This window comes from Aspergillus candidus (assembly GCF_002847045.1).
Source record: "Aspergillus candidus strain CBS 102.13 unplaced genomic scaffold BDW47scaffold_92, whole genome shotgun sequence".
In the NCBI taxonomy this organism is placed as follows: Eukaryota; Fungi; Ascomycota; class Eurotiomycetes; order Eurotiales; family Aspergillaceae; genus Aspergillus; species Aspergillus candidus.
The window spans coordinates 47,290-62,096 of record NW_020194097.1 but is presented as its reverse complement, the minus strand read 5'-3'; the positions used below and the strand labels follow the sequence as shown (position 1 = coordinate 62,096).

General features: G+C 52.8%; 3 protein-coding genes across 3 annotated transcripts; 2 read left to right on the top strand and 1 right to left on the bottom strand.

Annotated features, from left to right (window-relative positions):
• The first annotated feature begins 778 nt into the window (after nt 1–778).
• On the top strand, nt 779–2,137 carry BDW47DRAFT_113988 (uncharacterized protein). Its single transcript, XM_024814550.1, has 2 exons — nt 779–1,255; nt 1,314–2,137. The coding sequence occupies exons 1-2, from the start codon at nt 1,100–1,102 to the stop codon at nt 1,473–1,475; spliced, it is 318 nt and encodes a 105-aa protein (XP_024667458.1). The 5' UTR covers nt 779–1,099; the 3' UTR covers nt 1,476–2,137.
• A 3,623-nt stretch (nt 2,138–5,760) lies between these two features.
• On the top strand, nt 5,761–12,121 carry BDW47DRAFT_129948 (uncharacterized protein; the record flags this gene model as incomplete). The annotated part of the gene is made up of 3 exons (XM_024817045.1): nt 5,761–6,742; nt 6,805–7,673; nt 8,513–12,121. 3 exons carry the CDS (start codon nt 5,761–5,763, stop codon nt 12,119–12,121), a joined length of 5,460 nt encoding a protein of 1,819 aa, XP_024667457.1.
• A 640-nt stretch (nt 12,122–12,761) lies between these two features.
• On the bottom strand, nt 12,762–14,648 carry BDW47DRAFT_121233 (putative acid phosphatase; the record flags this gene model as incomplete). The annotated part of the gene is made up of 6 exons (XM_024815594.1): nt 12,762–13,624; nt 13,680–14,014; nt 14,076–14,241; nt 14,307–14,322; nt 14,391–14,425; nt 14,555–14,648. 6 exons carry the CDS (start codon nt 14,646–14,648, stop codon nt 12,762–12,764), a joined length of 1,509 nt encoding a protein of 502 aa, XP_024667456.1.
• Nucleotides 14,649–14,807: the final 159 nt, after the last annotated feature.

Genomic DNA, 14,807 nt, shown 5'->3' with positions numbered 1-14,807 from the left:
GGGATTCGAACCCAACGACCTTGTGGATGTTCCTGGACTGGAATCACACGCGCTACCAACTGCGCCACAGCCCCAATTGATGAAAGACTGATGCCATCTATTGTTCTACTAGCGACAAGTCATAGACCTAAAAGACCACAGCATGCCATGTGCCGACCCAGAGAGAGGTATGCAAGTTTTGAGTTCACTACCTATGTGTATTGTAAATGGACTGTATGGTGTAATGATTTTGGTAATTGTAGTGGTGAATTTGATGGATTAAATACTCGATTTGTCACCTATCTGGAAGCAGGCGACCTGGATATCCCAATACATTTTCTGCTGCAGATTTGATTCTTTTTTGTTACATGTCGCCAGTATCATGTTCTTTATTGGTGGATTCGTCAGTCCTGATATTTATTTTCTAGTTAAAAAGTGGAGTTTCGGTGTTTTCGGTCGTATTTGTGGCTTTGGGAATATTTTGTCCTTGTGTAGCTATACCCCGACACTTATATATATTGCAGGGCGACGGTCCTTATCAACAATTAAGCAACATCTTATAATTTTACACATACATGCAATTCACAGGAGGATGATTCAAAAGCACAAGACAACCGAGTCCAAGAAGAATCATCAATCTTGCCACGGGGATTCGAAAGTTAAAGTATATCACGTATTGAATCTCCGATGACGAAACCATTGCAATGCCTCTGAGGACTGCCGCTGGATATTAAAAATCCCAGCTAAGACGCCATAGACCAGTCATGCCTTATATTAACAACCATCATACCACTGCGTCCGTAACCACCCAGTGAGATGTTGAATCGATCGAGGTTCGCCATTGATGAACCATGTCACTCGAATCACCTGGCCTACTACAATGCACAAAGAGCACATTCGACCATGGAACTCTATAACTTCCCCGCAATCAGCGGTCATTGTTCTAAGATCATATGGAGTACCCCGCCAATTAATCACATTATACAATGAACCATGTCTATGCCATCTATTCTGATGTCAGATAAATCACCATGACCTCATGCGCGACAGCCCGCCACCTATATAAAGCCACACAGCGAACACAATTCATCGGATCGAAACTGCCTGTGTCCTCGAGATAATGGTATACTATTACAACCACACAGCAAACGTTATGACTTCAAATATCCCCCCAAACGTCACGACCCGATCCCAGGATCAAGCGCAGCAGCAGGGCCAGCAGAGCCAGCGCAGCCAGGGTCAACAACAGAGTGGATTCCACAACCCCTACCGTCAGGTATGTGTACCGGACTGAAACCCGAACAACCAAGTGCGGAGTACTGAGTCGATTATAGGGCCAGTCTACTGCGATTCGCTCCACCGGTCCCAATGAGCCTGATGTATCGGGCAAGTATGAGCTGCAGCACGATCAGCTGAGCCACCCAGACACCGACCAGCCTGATGTTGCGGGCAAATACCATCTTGTTCACGACCAGTTGAGTCACCCTGACGAGTAATGCTGGGCCGTCACGAAAACGATATGGCGTGTGATGATTCGATGTTGACTATTGGTGGTGTGTGATACTGGTGATCGTGGCATGTTATTCTGATGTTACATACCGACGCGGTGGTATACTATGTGGTATTCCTCGGAGGCATGTGGGAATAGTCATGACATAATTTTTTTTTGTAATTTGATATTTGTCGTCTTCAATATTGATGGATGTGGCATGCATTCAGATGTTGACTACCGATGTGGAAGTTTGATGTGTGGTATGATTGGTGGGAAAGTGCGTGTACAACGGAATGCTTAATGTTAAATGAAATCAAATTCTGGAAGGCAGTGCTTGAGGACGGTCTACACAAACACGCTCATCCGTATCAGCATATCACCAGGATGTTCAAGAATATAGAACGGAAGGCAGCTATTGCATGAAGCCCTATGGAACAAATAGATTCCAACATCAGTCAATCAGAATCACAATAGATTGCACAAACTTCGACAATGGTGCGTAGTGATATAGTGGAGGTCTTGACATCATCTCATGGTCGTTTGCGATCGACTTTCCAACATCGGATGCTCGGGTTCACCGAAGCCAAAACAATGCCATTTCTACACATGCATGACGAATATCACGCCGTGGAGATCAGATAATGGATGTGGAAATTTTTATTCTCTCCACCTCTTCTACTTCTACATTCCCTTTCATCACCTTCGCTTTTTCCATTTCCCCTTGTTGGTCTGTTTATACTCTCCTTTTATCTCTATATTTAGTATACACCGCATTGGAAAGTCGAGTGGCAAGTTCATGGTGTCAACGGGTAGAGGCAAATCAGACCGCTCGTCTACGTGTCTGGCCCGAGCGACAGCATGGATGCTATTGCAATGTCCAACATACAGGGCGGTGGATATTACTCGGGCTCCCTAATTTGATATGTTCTATCTACTCCGTACTGATCCAGATCAAACCCTTTATAGCAGCTGACATATGGCCATGCGACTCCAACATGTCGATATCAAAATCCATGTGCATTACTTAAACGTATATGCGTCGATGGTCTAGACAACGTGTACTAATTATAGCAAAGAATGTCACTGCTCTGTTCACAATCAATGTTGATATTGTCAGTCTATACATAAATAGATAGATAGTATGGAGGCAGCAGTATAAACCCATATCCAATAATCCATACCACGGAGCTCCGAAAACCAACCGTAACCCAGCCGGCCTGCCCGTCCGTCCCCACACACCACCCCAAAACAGCTAGCTTAGAGATAGTAAAGTGGACTGACTCTCTTCTCGCCTCAAACTGTCTCACCAGCTCCACTGAGCGAATACCAGCTAGTGCCGACGATCGGATCTGACAGTTTACTCCGTACTCGGCAAGTTCTAACAAATGACGTATGGAAGGATTTGAATTAGGATTAGGATTGGGACTAGGATGGAGAGAAATTCACGCAAACTAGCGAGAGTGGGTAACATGATTCCTGAATCTGGTATCCACACCCCTTTCGCCTCGTTTAAGTTGCTATGTGGACCGGGCTGGTTTCTCGCTTCATCCGTTTTGAGAATGGAAGTGCCAAGGTGGCGCTTATCGAGGGTTACTTGCCTGTTTTGTTCGGGTGATGAGTAAGGAATAGAGATGGCACTGCTGTTCTCAGCATTAGACTGTTATTTCCCTAGTGCTGATCTGAAGTAACTGTATCTGGTTTCTCAAACTAGTAAGATTAAGGTGAGTTGCCAGTGAAGTATAAGCCATCCACACCGACCTCAGTTGCCACCAGCTTTTTGAGACGAAGACGTCTTGGGTTCTATTCCAAACCAGGCACCGAGAAATCCATGCGAACTGGATTTTGAGTTTATGGTGTATAATCTAGCTATCCTTATGCGTATTAAGTGAAGCTGTGCATATGTTGCTGATATCGTGGCTAATAGACCTGCCTGATGCTGACCGACTTTCGTTTGATCATGTAGCTAGCTAGATCTTGGGACATGATGGTAGCGTTTTGAGTTGACTATCGCGTCTTGATTTCTGATCTCGCGCGGTGAGTGTATTGCACATTGGGAGATCGAGGTCTATTGTTGTTCTACTGCTCCGTACCATCGGGTTTGTTTCGATGAACGCATCAGCCATTTACACTCTTCAGACGGTCAACACCAGCTTCTACCAGCCGGTAGTGAGGTCATCAGGGAGAAGTACATAAATGAACCGGAGGCTATAGATCGCAGATAATAGACTTCCTAAGCGCGGACCAGCGGACAGCAGACAGCGGACAAGAACATAAGCGATGCGTTGACCAAGAGACGGCCGGCGGGTCCTTCAGCCGGTAGGAAAGCCGGTGCCAAGCTTTGCATGCGGTAATTCCAGAGGCTGTTCCGATCTTCCCACTGGATCTCACCGCCAATCCCATCGGACACTATCGACTAGTTCAGGACGGTCGAAGACTCTTTGTGGGTTTGGCGAGCACCAGTTCCCGAGGGTCTTTAAATTAACCTAGCGGGATTTTGTTCGGGACGAGAGTGGAATGACCGATTCTAGACCATGGCTGCGAAGTGGAGTGGACGTTGGTGGAGAGACCGAGAGAGAGAGAGAGAGAGAGAGGGAAAGAGGCTGTCTGAGTAAGGAGTACATATTCTAGCTGGGCAGGTATGGAGTAACCCCATACATGGCTCCTTGAATTAGGTACCTACTTGCCATCACTGACAATGAGTGCCTCCACGATTTACAGATACATATATCGCTCAATTAACCTGACTCACGCCCTTGAGGATGCCAGTGCAGAGATGAAACAGAAGAATTGGATACGTCCGGAATGCTCTGCACTCGTCTGAGTGTGATCTTTCCGCCAACCCATGTGGACACCACATTCTTGATTTTTGCAATTGAAGAACAGCCACCAATTCTTGGCTGGGGGTCCACGATTGGGTCAAGGGAGAGCCACTCACGTCATTGGGGGATGGGAAGTGGGCCTTGTCTCCCATGGAGGCCGCCCACCGGCCCCTGACCCTAACCACAGTTTCCAACACGTCGTTTCAGTTACCCTGAACCCGAACCTGAAGCCGGAGGGGGGGAGCAATAGGCTTGAAACGGAAAAGTCTCGGGGTGGGGAGGCAGGAGATCAATCACAATACATAATGGGGGAAAAAAAAGAGAGGGCAACCATCAAGGGAGGAGGGGCCCCATCTGTCCATTCCCTTTGGTGTGTGTGAGTCGGTCTCATTGTTATTGTTTGGGACAGATTAATTGTGTAAGAGGTATTTCACTAGTGGCTGTTATCTCCATTCCGACCACCGAACAGGGAGACCAAGGGTGATGTTTTGACCAAGATAAACAAACATTCGAACCCCATCGAGTCATGTACTGTGGATGGAGTCAAAACATCTGTGCATTACATACATAGTACATACATACATACATACAGGGAGGGACAAACTAGAAGAGTGTTGTTATTGTTGTTGTTGTTGGAGATCGCCGATAGGGTGAATGTTACACTGGGAGAGTGGAGAGGTTCGGCTGACTCAGAACTGCTGCCTTAGCCGGATATCGATAAGCCCTGAAGTAGGGCTCGATATCCACCAATCAGCAACCCTCCTGGGCAGGCATCCCGCTGAGTCAGGAGGACGCGCAATCCTTTTTGGCCTGAATTTCTATTCCTGGCGTGGAGACGGAGCAGAGACGGATCCCCTTCCAACCTTCCAAACTTCCCCTGGACGCTCCACGAACTCCATTCTGTTCCGACTTGGGTCCCTCTCGTCCTCCCTCTCTCTCCCTCTCTCTCTCTCTCTCTCTCTCTCTCTCACTCTCTCCCTCTTCCTCTTCCCTTAACCCATCCACCCTTCCTGTCGATCCTCACATCCGACCACCTCATCATTTATCATTACCCTTTTTTTTTATTATCCTAATTTATTTTTTTCTTATTACACCTTCTCCATCAACTCTCCCTCAACCTTGGATCTGATTTCACCCCCATCCACTGCTTTCTTGCTTTGCGGGTGTCATTATTCCCTCGTTCTAGAATCTTGGTCTCGAACTCTTCCCTAGTTCCTCTTGAGCCCTTGGATCCGCCCATCAGACTACCCTCGTCTCTCGTTCCCCATCGTCGCTCGCTACCCTGCGATCGTTAACCTATCTGCCTACCCATCTGCCTACCCATCTGCCTCACCCCTCGACACATCGTCATCTTCGTCTCTCTCGTCAATCTTGAGCCGGATTGTAGCAACTCTCCCAGTCTTTCGTTAAGAGGGCTCCCCGAATTCGGATACGCCCTCGCACAACTCCACCTCTCTCACCTCTCTCATCATGGCTACCCTCGCAGAGCATCCCACGGTCGCACCGTCGTATGATCAAGATATCGATAGCTTCCTGAACCTCGATCAACTCACCTACACCTCCTCCGAACCCGCCCGATCAAAAGCCGCCCTTGGGGGTCAACCCGCCCTCCCCAGCACGGAATACACCACCGCCGAGATCCACGGTGCTGGCTTCCCTCAGAATGGTCAATCCCCGCTGAGTTTCCAGGGCCCGAGTCACCAGTATGACGAGCACAAGCAGCAGACCGGTCTCCCCCCGGGTGCCCTGGCCCAGGCCATGCCTTTCCAGCAGATGAACAGCATGGGCTTCGGTGCCAACACCGGGTTTGCCATGAATGGCGACATGTATTCCGGTCAACTGAAGCGGGAAGATGCTCCTCTGGATTTCAACACTATCCCCGCTCGCAATAATTCCGAGATGGATCTGGAGTTCCACAACATGGGGGCGGTTCCGACCTACTATTCCTCTCCCAGCCCGAGTAGCAAGAGCCAGTTTGTTGACCCGAGTGCCCTGGGAGGCCAGGAGGCCGCTTCCGCTGGCCCATCCACCCAAGTCGGTCGGATGTACCCGGGAATGCACCAGCAGCAGGCTGCGATGGCCAAGGCCGCCCAACAGAAACAGCAGGAGATGCTCCGCCAGCAACAGATGCAGCAGCAACGCCACATGGAAGAACAACAGGTACCACAGGAATCGTCTCCCCAGAGCCAGTCGCCGCGCAACTCCAACCCGGCGGTCGATGAGCGGATCTCTCGCCTTTTGCAGCAGATGAGACAGAACGCCATGGGTTCGCCCGATGACTCGCCGTCCCCATCCATGCTGCCCCAGATGGCCAAGGCCAGGAAGGAAGAACAGGATATGGATGAAGACGAGCGACTTCTCGCGAGCGAGGAGGGGAAGAAGCTCAGCAGCAAGGAGCGCCGTCAGCTCCGTAACAAGGTGTCTGCGCGCGCCTTCCGCTCCCGGAGAAAGGGTATGTACAGTTGCCGACCGTGACCGATGAAGACCGGACAGTTGAACTAACACATCTTGCAGAATATATTGGTCAGCTTGAGAGTGAAGTTGCCGCCCGAACCAACGAGGCCCATGATCTCCGTCTCCACAACCGTGCCTTGTGTGAGGAGAATGCTCGCCTCACCGACCTCGCTCGCATGCTTCTCTCCTCGCCCCAATTCTCTCAGTTCTTCGACGAGATGAACCCCAGTGGCCTGCCGATGCCCACGGCGTCGCAGCCTCAGCAGCAGTCGGTCCAGCAACCCCAACAGTCCCAGGCGCAACTGCCACCCCAGCAACCCACCGCGCCTCAACCGTCGTTGCAGTCTCATCTTCCCAAGGAGACGAACCCGGCCCACGGCGTCCAGGAGTTCGCCATGCAGCAGAACTCCCAGGTCGGCATGGTGATGGTGCCCAACCAGAACGTGGACATGTCTACGCTGAGCCTGAACGGTACCGGTGGCTGGAACTCCGGGATTGACGTCAACTATGGCAACGCCCCCGTCTTTGCTGTGCTCGAGGTTCCCGAGCCTCCGGTGGTCGACACCGCCGCACTCTCTGGCAAGACGTCGGATCTCGGTGTGCCTGGCCTCCCGGAGGTGACGGGAGCCAAGGTGGAAGCGCCCGTTATGGAACAGGCCCCGGCGACAGAGGAAACGAACGAGTCGACTGTTGGCGTTGAGAACCCGGACGTCCATTTTGACGAATCTGACCCTGCCTTTGCTCTCTTCGCCGACTCTCCTGCCCCGACCGCCCCCGACAGCAACACCACGCAGTTCACTGGTGACTTCTCTTCGGAAAAATCCGCCCCTACTTTTGAGCTGGTGGTTGAGACCGACTCTCGGGCAGCCGCGAACCGATTTGCTTACCTTTGCCACAACATGGAAGCGGCCTTCCAACGCGTCTCCATGGTGACCTCTCATCTTTAATGATTCCCCACGTCGTATACTCTGGGTGAGCCTGAGCCGATCGATGCTCTGTGGCCCATTGTTCTGTGCCTTTCTTTTCTCTCTTCCCTGTTTTCCACCTCTACCTTACCTTTATACTCGTCTTCCTTTTCTTCTTCCTACTCGGAGTTTTAGTTTCTTACTTTCTCGACCCAAGCTTTCTTTGTAGACTCAGATGCCTTTCCTTTGTTATGACCCTGTGATTTGTATTGCGTCTGCCGTCATTTTGACTTATCTTCTACTTTTTCTTCTTCTTTGGTCTATTACATAGGGGTTACCGGATTGTTTGATTTTGGCTGTGTTTTTAGGACAGGCTTTATGGAATTGCGATCTAGGGATATGGACACCTTACTGAGCTGGCTGTCAGGACGGATTGTTCAGCAATACAAGAATAAAAGTGCAGACCGTGAATGATGGTCCAATCTAATGATGTTGAAATGAGATTAAAATACAACCAAATCAATATAAGAAAATGATCAACCATAAACCATAGTACAGCTACTTCAAATTGCTTGACACTCCCTACAGTAAGAGTGGATGAGATGGAAGAAGTGGACTGAGGCTCAGTGGCGGGTCTCCATCCATCCCGTCTCAAAGCCAATCATCATTCCTTCTCCGACCCTCAACCGCCGCGTTTTTTCTCCAATCACTCCAGCAGTCGCCTTGTTTTCCCTTTCCCTCTGGAGCTGTCTCGTTCTGAGATGCTACCTAACTGACCTCCAAACTCTTCTCCCTTTGCTTTCCATCTACCAGCCAAGTTGGCTTACGTTCCATTATCAGGGGGCCTGTTTGCCAGAGCCCAGCGCGGATTCGTCGTCTCCCGGATAGGATCCGCATCAATTTTTTCGACGGTCCCCGCTCTGCGAGGCTACCGGACGCCCTCCAAGGCGAAGACCGACAGCTCCCCCATACGCACTCCCAAGCGCGAACCTTCGTCCAAGAAACCGTCCCCAGCTCAGAACGAGAAGCCTAGTACCGCGCCCGAGTCGAAACCTAAGCGGATAACCAAGAACCCCAAGCCTGTACCATCCGCGCCGCCCACAGTCAAACCGGTCCCCAGACCACCGCGCAAGGCAGCCCACAAGTCTGAGTCGCCTACTCAGGTCTACCCGCTGAAGAGCACCGCGAACTTCCACAAAGTCAGCCGGCTGCTAGGCACACCGGGGGACCGATTACTCCCGCCGCTGACGATCTCTCGACGAGGAGGAAGGGAGACCTACCCCATCTACAACCAGGAGATCTGGAACAAGAATCACGGAATCGAGTACCTGCCGACCCCGTCCACGGGAAACCAGCCAATGAAGTCCTACATCCAGGTGGTGACGACGCCCACCGCGGACACCCCCGGCACCGCCCTTCTCCTCCATTTTCCCGACAAGCGCTATATCTTTGGGCAGATCTCGGAGGGATTCCAGCGGGCATGCACGGAACGCGGAGTTAAATTTTCCTACCTCACCGATGTGTTCCTCTCGGGGCGGATGGAATGGGCGAATACCGGTGGAATGATCGGCGTTATCCTGACGCAGGCGGATGCGCTCGCCAGTGCGGCAACGGCACTGGAAGAGCTCAACCGTGAAAAAGGCATTTCGAAGGGAAAGGGTGTCAAGGAGGAGCATGGCGGGTCGTACGCGATCAAGGATGGGCAGTTGATCGACCAGCGACAGCATCTGACTCTTCACGGCGGACGGAATCTGGCTCACACCCTGGCCACTGCTCGCAGATTCGTCTTCCGCAAGGGCATGCCCGTTTACACGAAGGAGTACGACTCGGAAAGCACGGCCAATGGCGCGACCAATGGCGGTGATCCTTTTGAGAAGCCGTCTTGGTCGGATAGCAATATCAAAGTGTGGGCTATGCCCGTCAGCCCGCAGTCTTCGTCGCGGTCGCGGGGCAGTTCCAGTTCCAGTCAAAACAGCGCGAGGAAGCGGAGTCTCGATGAGTTCCAGGAGAAGCCCACCGTCATGGATCGGCACGCCGAGGACCAGATTGCTAGGCAGTCGATCGTCAACGACATGTTCAACTCGACGTGGAAGATGGACGCTTTGACGGAGACTCCGTTGGCTGAAGTGAAGATGCCTGCAGCCATGTTTGTCCGCAACCCGGAAACCAAAGACCTTGAACAGTACAAGGGTCCTGCCCCTGGAAGTGATGAGCCACTCCCCGACATCAACGTCTTTGTTCGACGGCCCTGGCCAGGCGCCACCGTCGAGAGACTCCCGGCCTCGACGCCGTGTGACGAAGCCGTTTCTTATGTCGTGCGGAGCCACGATATTCGCGGCAAATTTGACCCCAAGAAAGCAGCCGCACTGAACGTTGCCAGAGGGCCAGACTATGCTCGCCTGACAAAGGGTGAAACCGTGACCAGCACAGACGGGAAAGAGATCACCCCGGACATGGTCCTAGGTCCGGCGCGGCTTGGAAAGGGATTCGCAGTCGTGGACCTGCCAACGCCGGAGTACGTTGACAACCTGGTCAGCCGGCCGGAATGGCAGTCCCCTTCCGTAACCACGAACCTGGAGGCGTTCGTATGGATCCTGGGACCGGGAGTCGGAGATCATCCTCGTCTCCACGAGTTCGTGAAGAGTACGCCCCATTGCAAGCACACCGTGGCCAGCTCCGATTATTCTCCAAACTACCTGTCCATGGCCAGTATCGCCCGTCTGTCGGTCAACATGGCACGGATCAACAAAGATAACTACATCGTGCCTGTTCACGATAACGTGACTCTCCCCCAGCCCGGGACCGGATCTGGAAACCCGACTGGTGCGTCGCTGTTCTCGCCACTTGAGTCCGGTCTCGTGATCAACATGGAACCCAATTTTGCGTTCGATCGTTCGGAGGTGGTCCCGCTGTTCAACGCTGCATCGGCGTTGGGTAAGATGCCTCGCTCCGTCACGACCCGATTACAGACGGTCGAAACGCGTCTGAAAAAAGAACCTTTCCGCAAAATGCTGGCGCAATACCAGCGAGACACGCCGGGGGCAGATGCAGAGATCATCGCTCTGGGAACAGGGTCGTCTTCCCCGTCGAAGTACCGTAACGTCTCCGGCACGCTTGTCAAGGTGCCCGGCTACGGATATTACCTGCTCGACGCCGGTGAAAACACGCTCGGCCAGCTCAAGCGAGTCTACAACCCCGAGGAGCTACGCGAAGTTCTGCAAAACCTGCGCATGGTCTGGATCAGCCATCTCCACGCTGACCACCACCTCGGCACCGCATCCATCATCAAGGCCTGGTACCGGGAGAACTACCCCGACGGGATCCCAGCCTCGGACGCCATCGAGACCGACGCATCCAAGCTCCTGCAAGAGAAGCGCCTGTTCGTCGTCTCGGACGAACACATGACCATGTGGCTGGAAGAATACGCCAACGTCGAAGACTTCGGCTTCGGCCGCGTGATGCCTCTCAGCGTCGCGCCCTACACCGAAGACGGCGAATTCCGAACAAAGCTCACCTACCGCCACTGCCGTGCGGACGGTACCTACCCGGGCCACAACGAGACGCAACCCCCCGGCCCCCAAGTAACGGAACTCAAGTTCGACGATCCCAACCTGCGCTCCGCCACAGGCCTCTCCAATCTGCAAGCCGTCAAAGTCTCGCACTGCCGCGGCGCAATGGCCCTCGTCCTCGAATTCCCCCACGGATTCAAGGTCTCCTTCTCAGGCGACTGCCGCCCCTCGCGACCCTTCGCGACAATCGGCCACGGCTCGACAGTCCTCATCCACGAAGCCACCTTCCTAGATAACATGCGCGGCTCCGCCATCGCCAAGAAACACTCCACCGTCGCCGAAGCCCTCGAAGTCGGCCGCCTCATGAACGCCCGCGCCATCGTCCTCACCCACTTCAGCCAACGCTACCAAAAGACCTCCGCCATCGAACCGAACCACGCCACAACCGCAACCCCCAAACCCACCGGCGGCTCCGGCCAACTCGTCACCCCCGACATCCCCGACGACATCGACAACGACCCAACCCCCACCGCCACCAACAACACCCCCAACAATGCCCCCATAACCATCTACCGCAGCCCCAAGCTCACCATCCCCATCGTCGCAGCCTACGACTACATGCGCATCCGCGTCGGCGAAATGCCCACCACGCAATCCTACGCCGGCGTCATCGACAAGCTCCACGAGTGCCACGAGCGCCACGTCGCCCTGATGGCCGAGAAGCAGCGATTGCTCCGCGAGCGCGAGGAGGCTCTGTTAACGGAGGCGAAGAGGCTGAAACATATGGGGAAGGCCAAGGCCAAGACTAAGTCACCGGAGGAGAAGCCTGAGCAGGAAACTCCGACGGCTTTGCCTTCCGCCGGGGAGATCGAGGAGTTGTACGACGCTAAGGAGAAGGCTGTTTGGTTTGGGAGTGAGAGTGAGGATGGTTGGGGGACGAGTGATGGGGAGGGTGGACGGTAATCACGATTGATTGCTTTGGAGGGGAGTTTCGATGTTGGTTCTTTTCGTGCTTGTTTATATCTTTGTTTTTATTTCCGACTAGACCCTACTCTTTTTAGTATTGTATATGGTGATCTGGTTTTGTTCGGTGATTTCTTATGAGCTCGATTGCATTGGTGGTTGTTGCGGTTATTGAAACCCTTCTATATGAACGTGCATATTGTTATTGTTGTTGCTGTTGTTGGTCTTGGATATACATATATAGGTAATCTAGGTATTGAGTGTATACACATCTCTCCTCTGGGGAGTTCTCTTCTTCATTGTACGGAATATTGTCGAGTCGCTAATCTCACCGACTTGTATTTATGGATTGATTTTTGACTCATGCCACATCGGACTAGAAAATCAAGCATGTAGTCAGGTCGGCAGTTGTGGCAAAGAATAGCACTCGGCCACAAAAGATATCTAGACACTTTTGAGCTCTGTGGGTACCCTTTTATAGCTATCTTTATATTGTGATAGTAGTAGCAAGTATAATATAGTCTCTGTTGAGACTAGATGCCAACTGAGTCTTACTCTATCACACATCCAACATCATCCTCATCATCATCATGATCGTCTTCTTTCCCTCCTTCATCGGTAAATCATCCAACCTTAAAAACTAAAACCCAGCAGGGATCTTCTCCCGCCCGTCAACCCCATACAACCCCTGATCCAAATTCTGCATGCACTCGTTCGTCCAGCTCTTCGGCGTGAATTTATCCACTATCTCCTTGAACGCGTCGAGCGTGCAGAAGGTGTCGTTCCCGGGAAGGTGGTTCTCGGGCTTGGCGGCGCAGCCGGGGATGCGCACGGGGACGTCGTTGTAGCGGATGCGGACGTAGTGGGATTGAAGGGCGGTGCGTGCGGAAGACGGGAGGTTGGAGAGGGGTGTGCGGGCTGTTTCTGCGGGGGATGGCTGGTTGGAGAAGAGGGAGAAAAGGCCTGTATCCTTGGAGGGGGTGGGTGGAGAGGAGGGTGCGGTGGATTGGGCGCGGGAGAAGAGCTCGACGGCGATGGAGGAGGTGAAGGGCGGCCATTTGGAGTCGAAGGCGCCGACGCTGCTGAGGATGCCGGCGAGGGTGGTGTCGTGGCAGCCGCTGAGGGCCATTTTGATGTGCTTCGCCTCGCTGGAGGTGCCTGATGGTGAAGTTGCGCTGCTCCAGCTGCCGTCGACGGCTGTGCTGACCATGCGGTCGACGACGTCGCCCAGGAGGGCGCCGATGCCGAGCTTTCTGTATTCGTTGCTTTCGTTGTAGCCCCTGAACCATTCGTCGACGGCGATCTCGTTCATGTATTGCCTTGCGGTCTTGTCGTAGAATTCGGCGGGGAGCTTGGTGGCGGGCCCGTGGGCGTCTGTGGCGTTGATCGTGTCCATGATTCCTGAGAGACGCGGGTGCGCGTCGACGGCTACCTTGGGGGATTCTTCAGGCATCCACTTGGAGATTTTCTTGTTGATGTAATCCATTTTTTCCGTGTTGTTCCCTATCCGGTTTGTTATGTTAGACTGTGTTTGCTGGGTAGGGATTATGCCGCGTACATCGCTGGGCTGCTCGGTCGGCAAACAACCGAGCGAGCTGTCTGAATCGACGGCAGTTGCCCTCGTTCGGGAACAGCGTCTCGTCTGATACGGACCGCGCGACGATCACCGGCGGCTGGAAGTCCTGCGTTCGCGCATTTGGCGGATACATTCCCCAGAAGGCCTCTTGGAGGGACTCGAGCGCGCGGGGGATGGGGGTCGCACGGAGGTACATGTCTTCGGTGTCGGACTTGATCTTGGGCAGGAAGCCCAGCTGGTCGATGTACAGATGTCGGAGACGCTGCCCAAGGGCAAAGGTGGTTTCCCGTCCTTTGTCGGTCAATTCACCGTGTTGACTATATGCGTTTCCGTCAGCGGTGGGTTCTGAGCAGGTGGTGTTTCGGAAATGCGACTTGCCAGATACCCTCTATATCGCCCCTCGGACCGACCGTCACTACGGCCTGGTCTCTATCTCCGAACGACTCCATCTTGCGACGGAATTCGAATCCATTCCAGGCCTTGAGATCTTTCCTACTTGCGGCCATTTGGACCATTTGGCGAGCGACATTGCAGTATGACCAGTCTGCGGGGGAAAGTCGTCAGTTAGGCTGTATTATTGGGTGAGGGATCGGGTTCGGAGGGGGTTACATGGAGCGAGGCCGGCCTGGAAAGGAAGTACTGTCAGTATATATTGACGAGACAAATATAGTTTTGATCGAGAGGGTACTGTACATTCTGGAAACGCGATGACACTGGGGTCCGTTCACCTACACAAGAAGCGGTCAATGGGGTTTTTGCGCAATACGGTGCGAGACAAGGCGCTCACCATGTCGAAGAAACTATACAGTATCTTCCCGTTAGCGATTTATGATCCTGTAATTTTTGAGGGCATTGACATACCACCTGCACTAACTGCAGCTTCAGTTCCTTTGGGTAGAGCTGGGCAAGCTCGTCTTCGGAGTACGGCCCGCGGGGAATGAGGGTGGTCATCTGGAGGGATATCGGGAATTGGGTAAATTCAAAAAAGTAAATCGAAAAAAATATCCTGGCAAATCCCAACGGAGCCAGAACAATTCAATCTCTTGGACTGAACAAGCAGGAGAATGAAGCGGGACTGACTCAATGTCAGACCTGAACGAGGATGAGGTA

Excerpts from the sequence above, each read along its gene's own strand:
- BDW47DRAFT_113988 (XM_024814550.1), top strand. The coding sequence starts at position 1,100 with ATGGTATACTATTACAACCACACAGCAAACGTTATGACTTCAAATATC. Across the intron at positions 1,256-1,313 it reads TCCACAACCCCTACCGTCAG|GGCCAGTCTACTGCGATTCG; the intron begins GTATGTGTACCG and ends AGTCGATTATAG.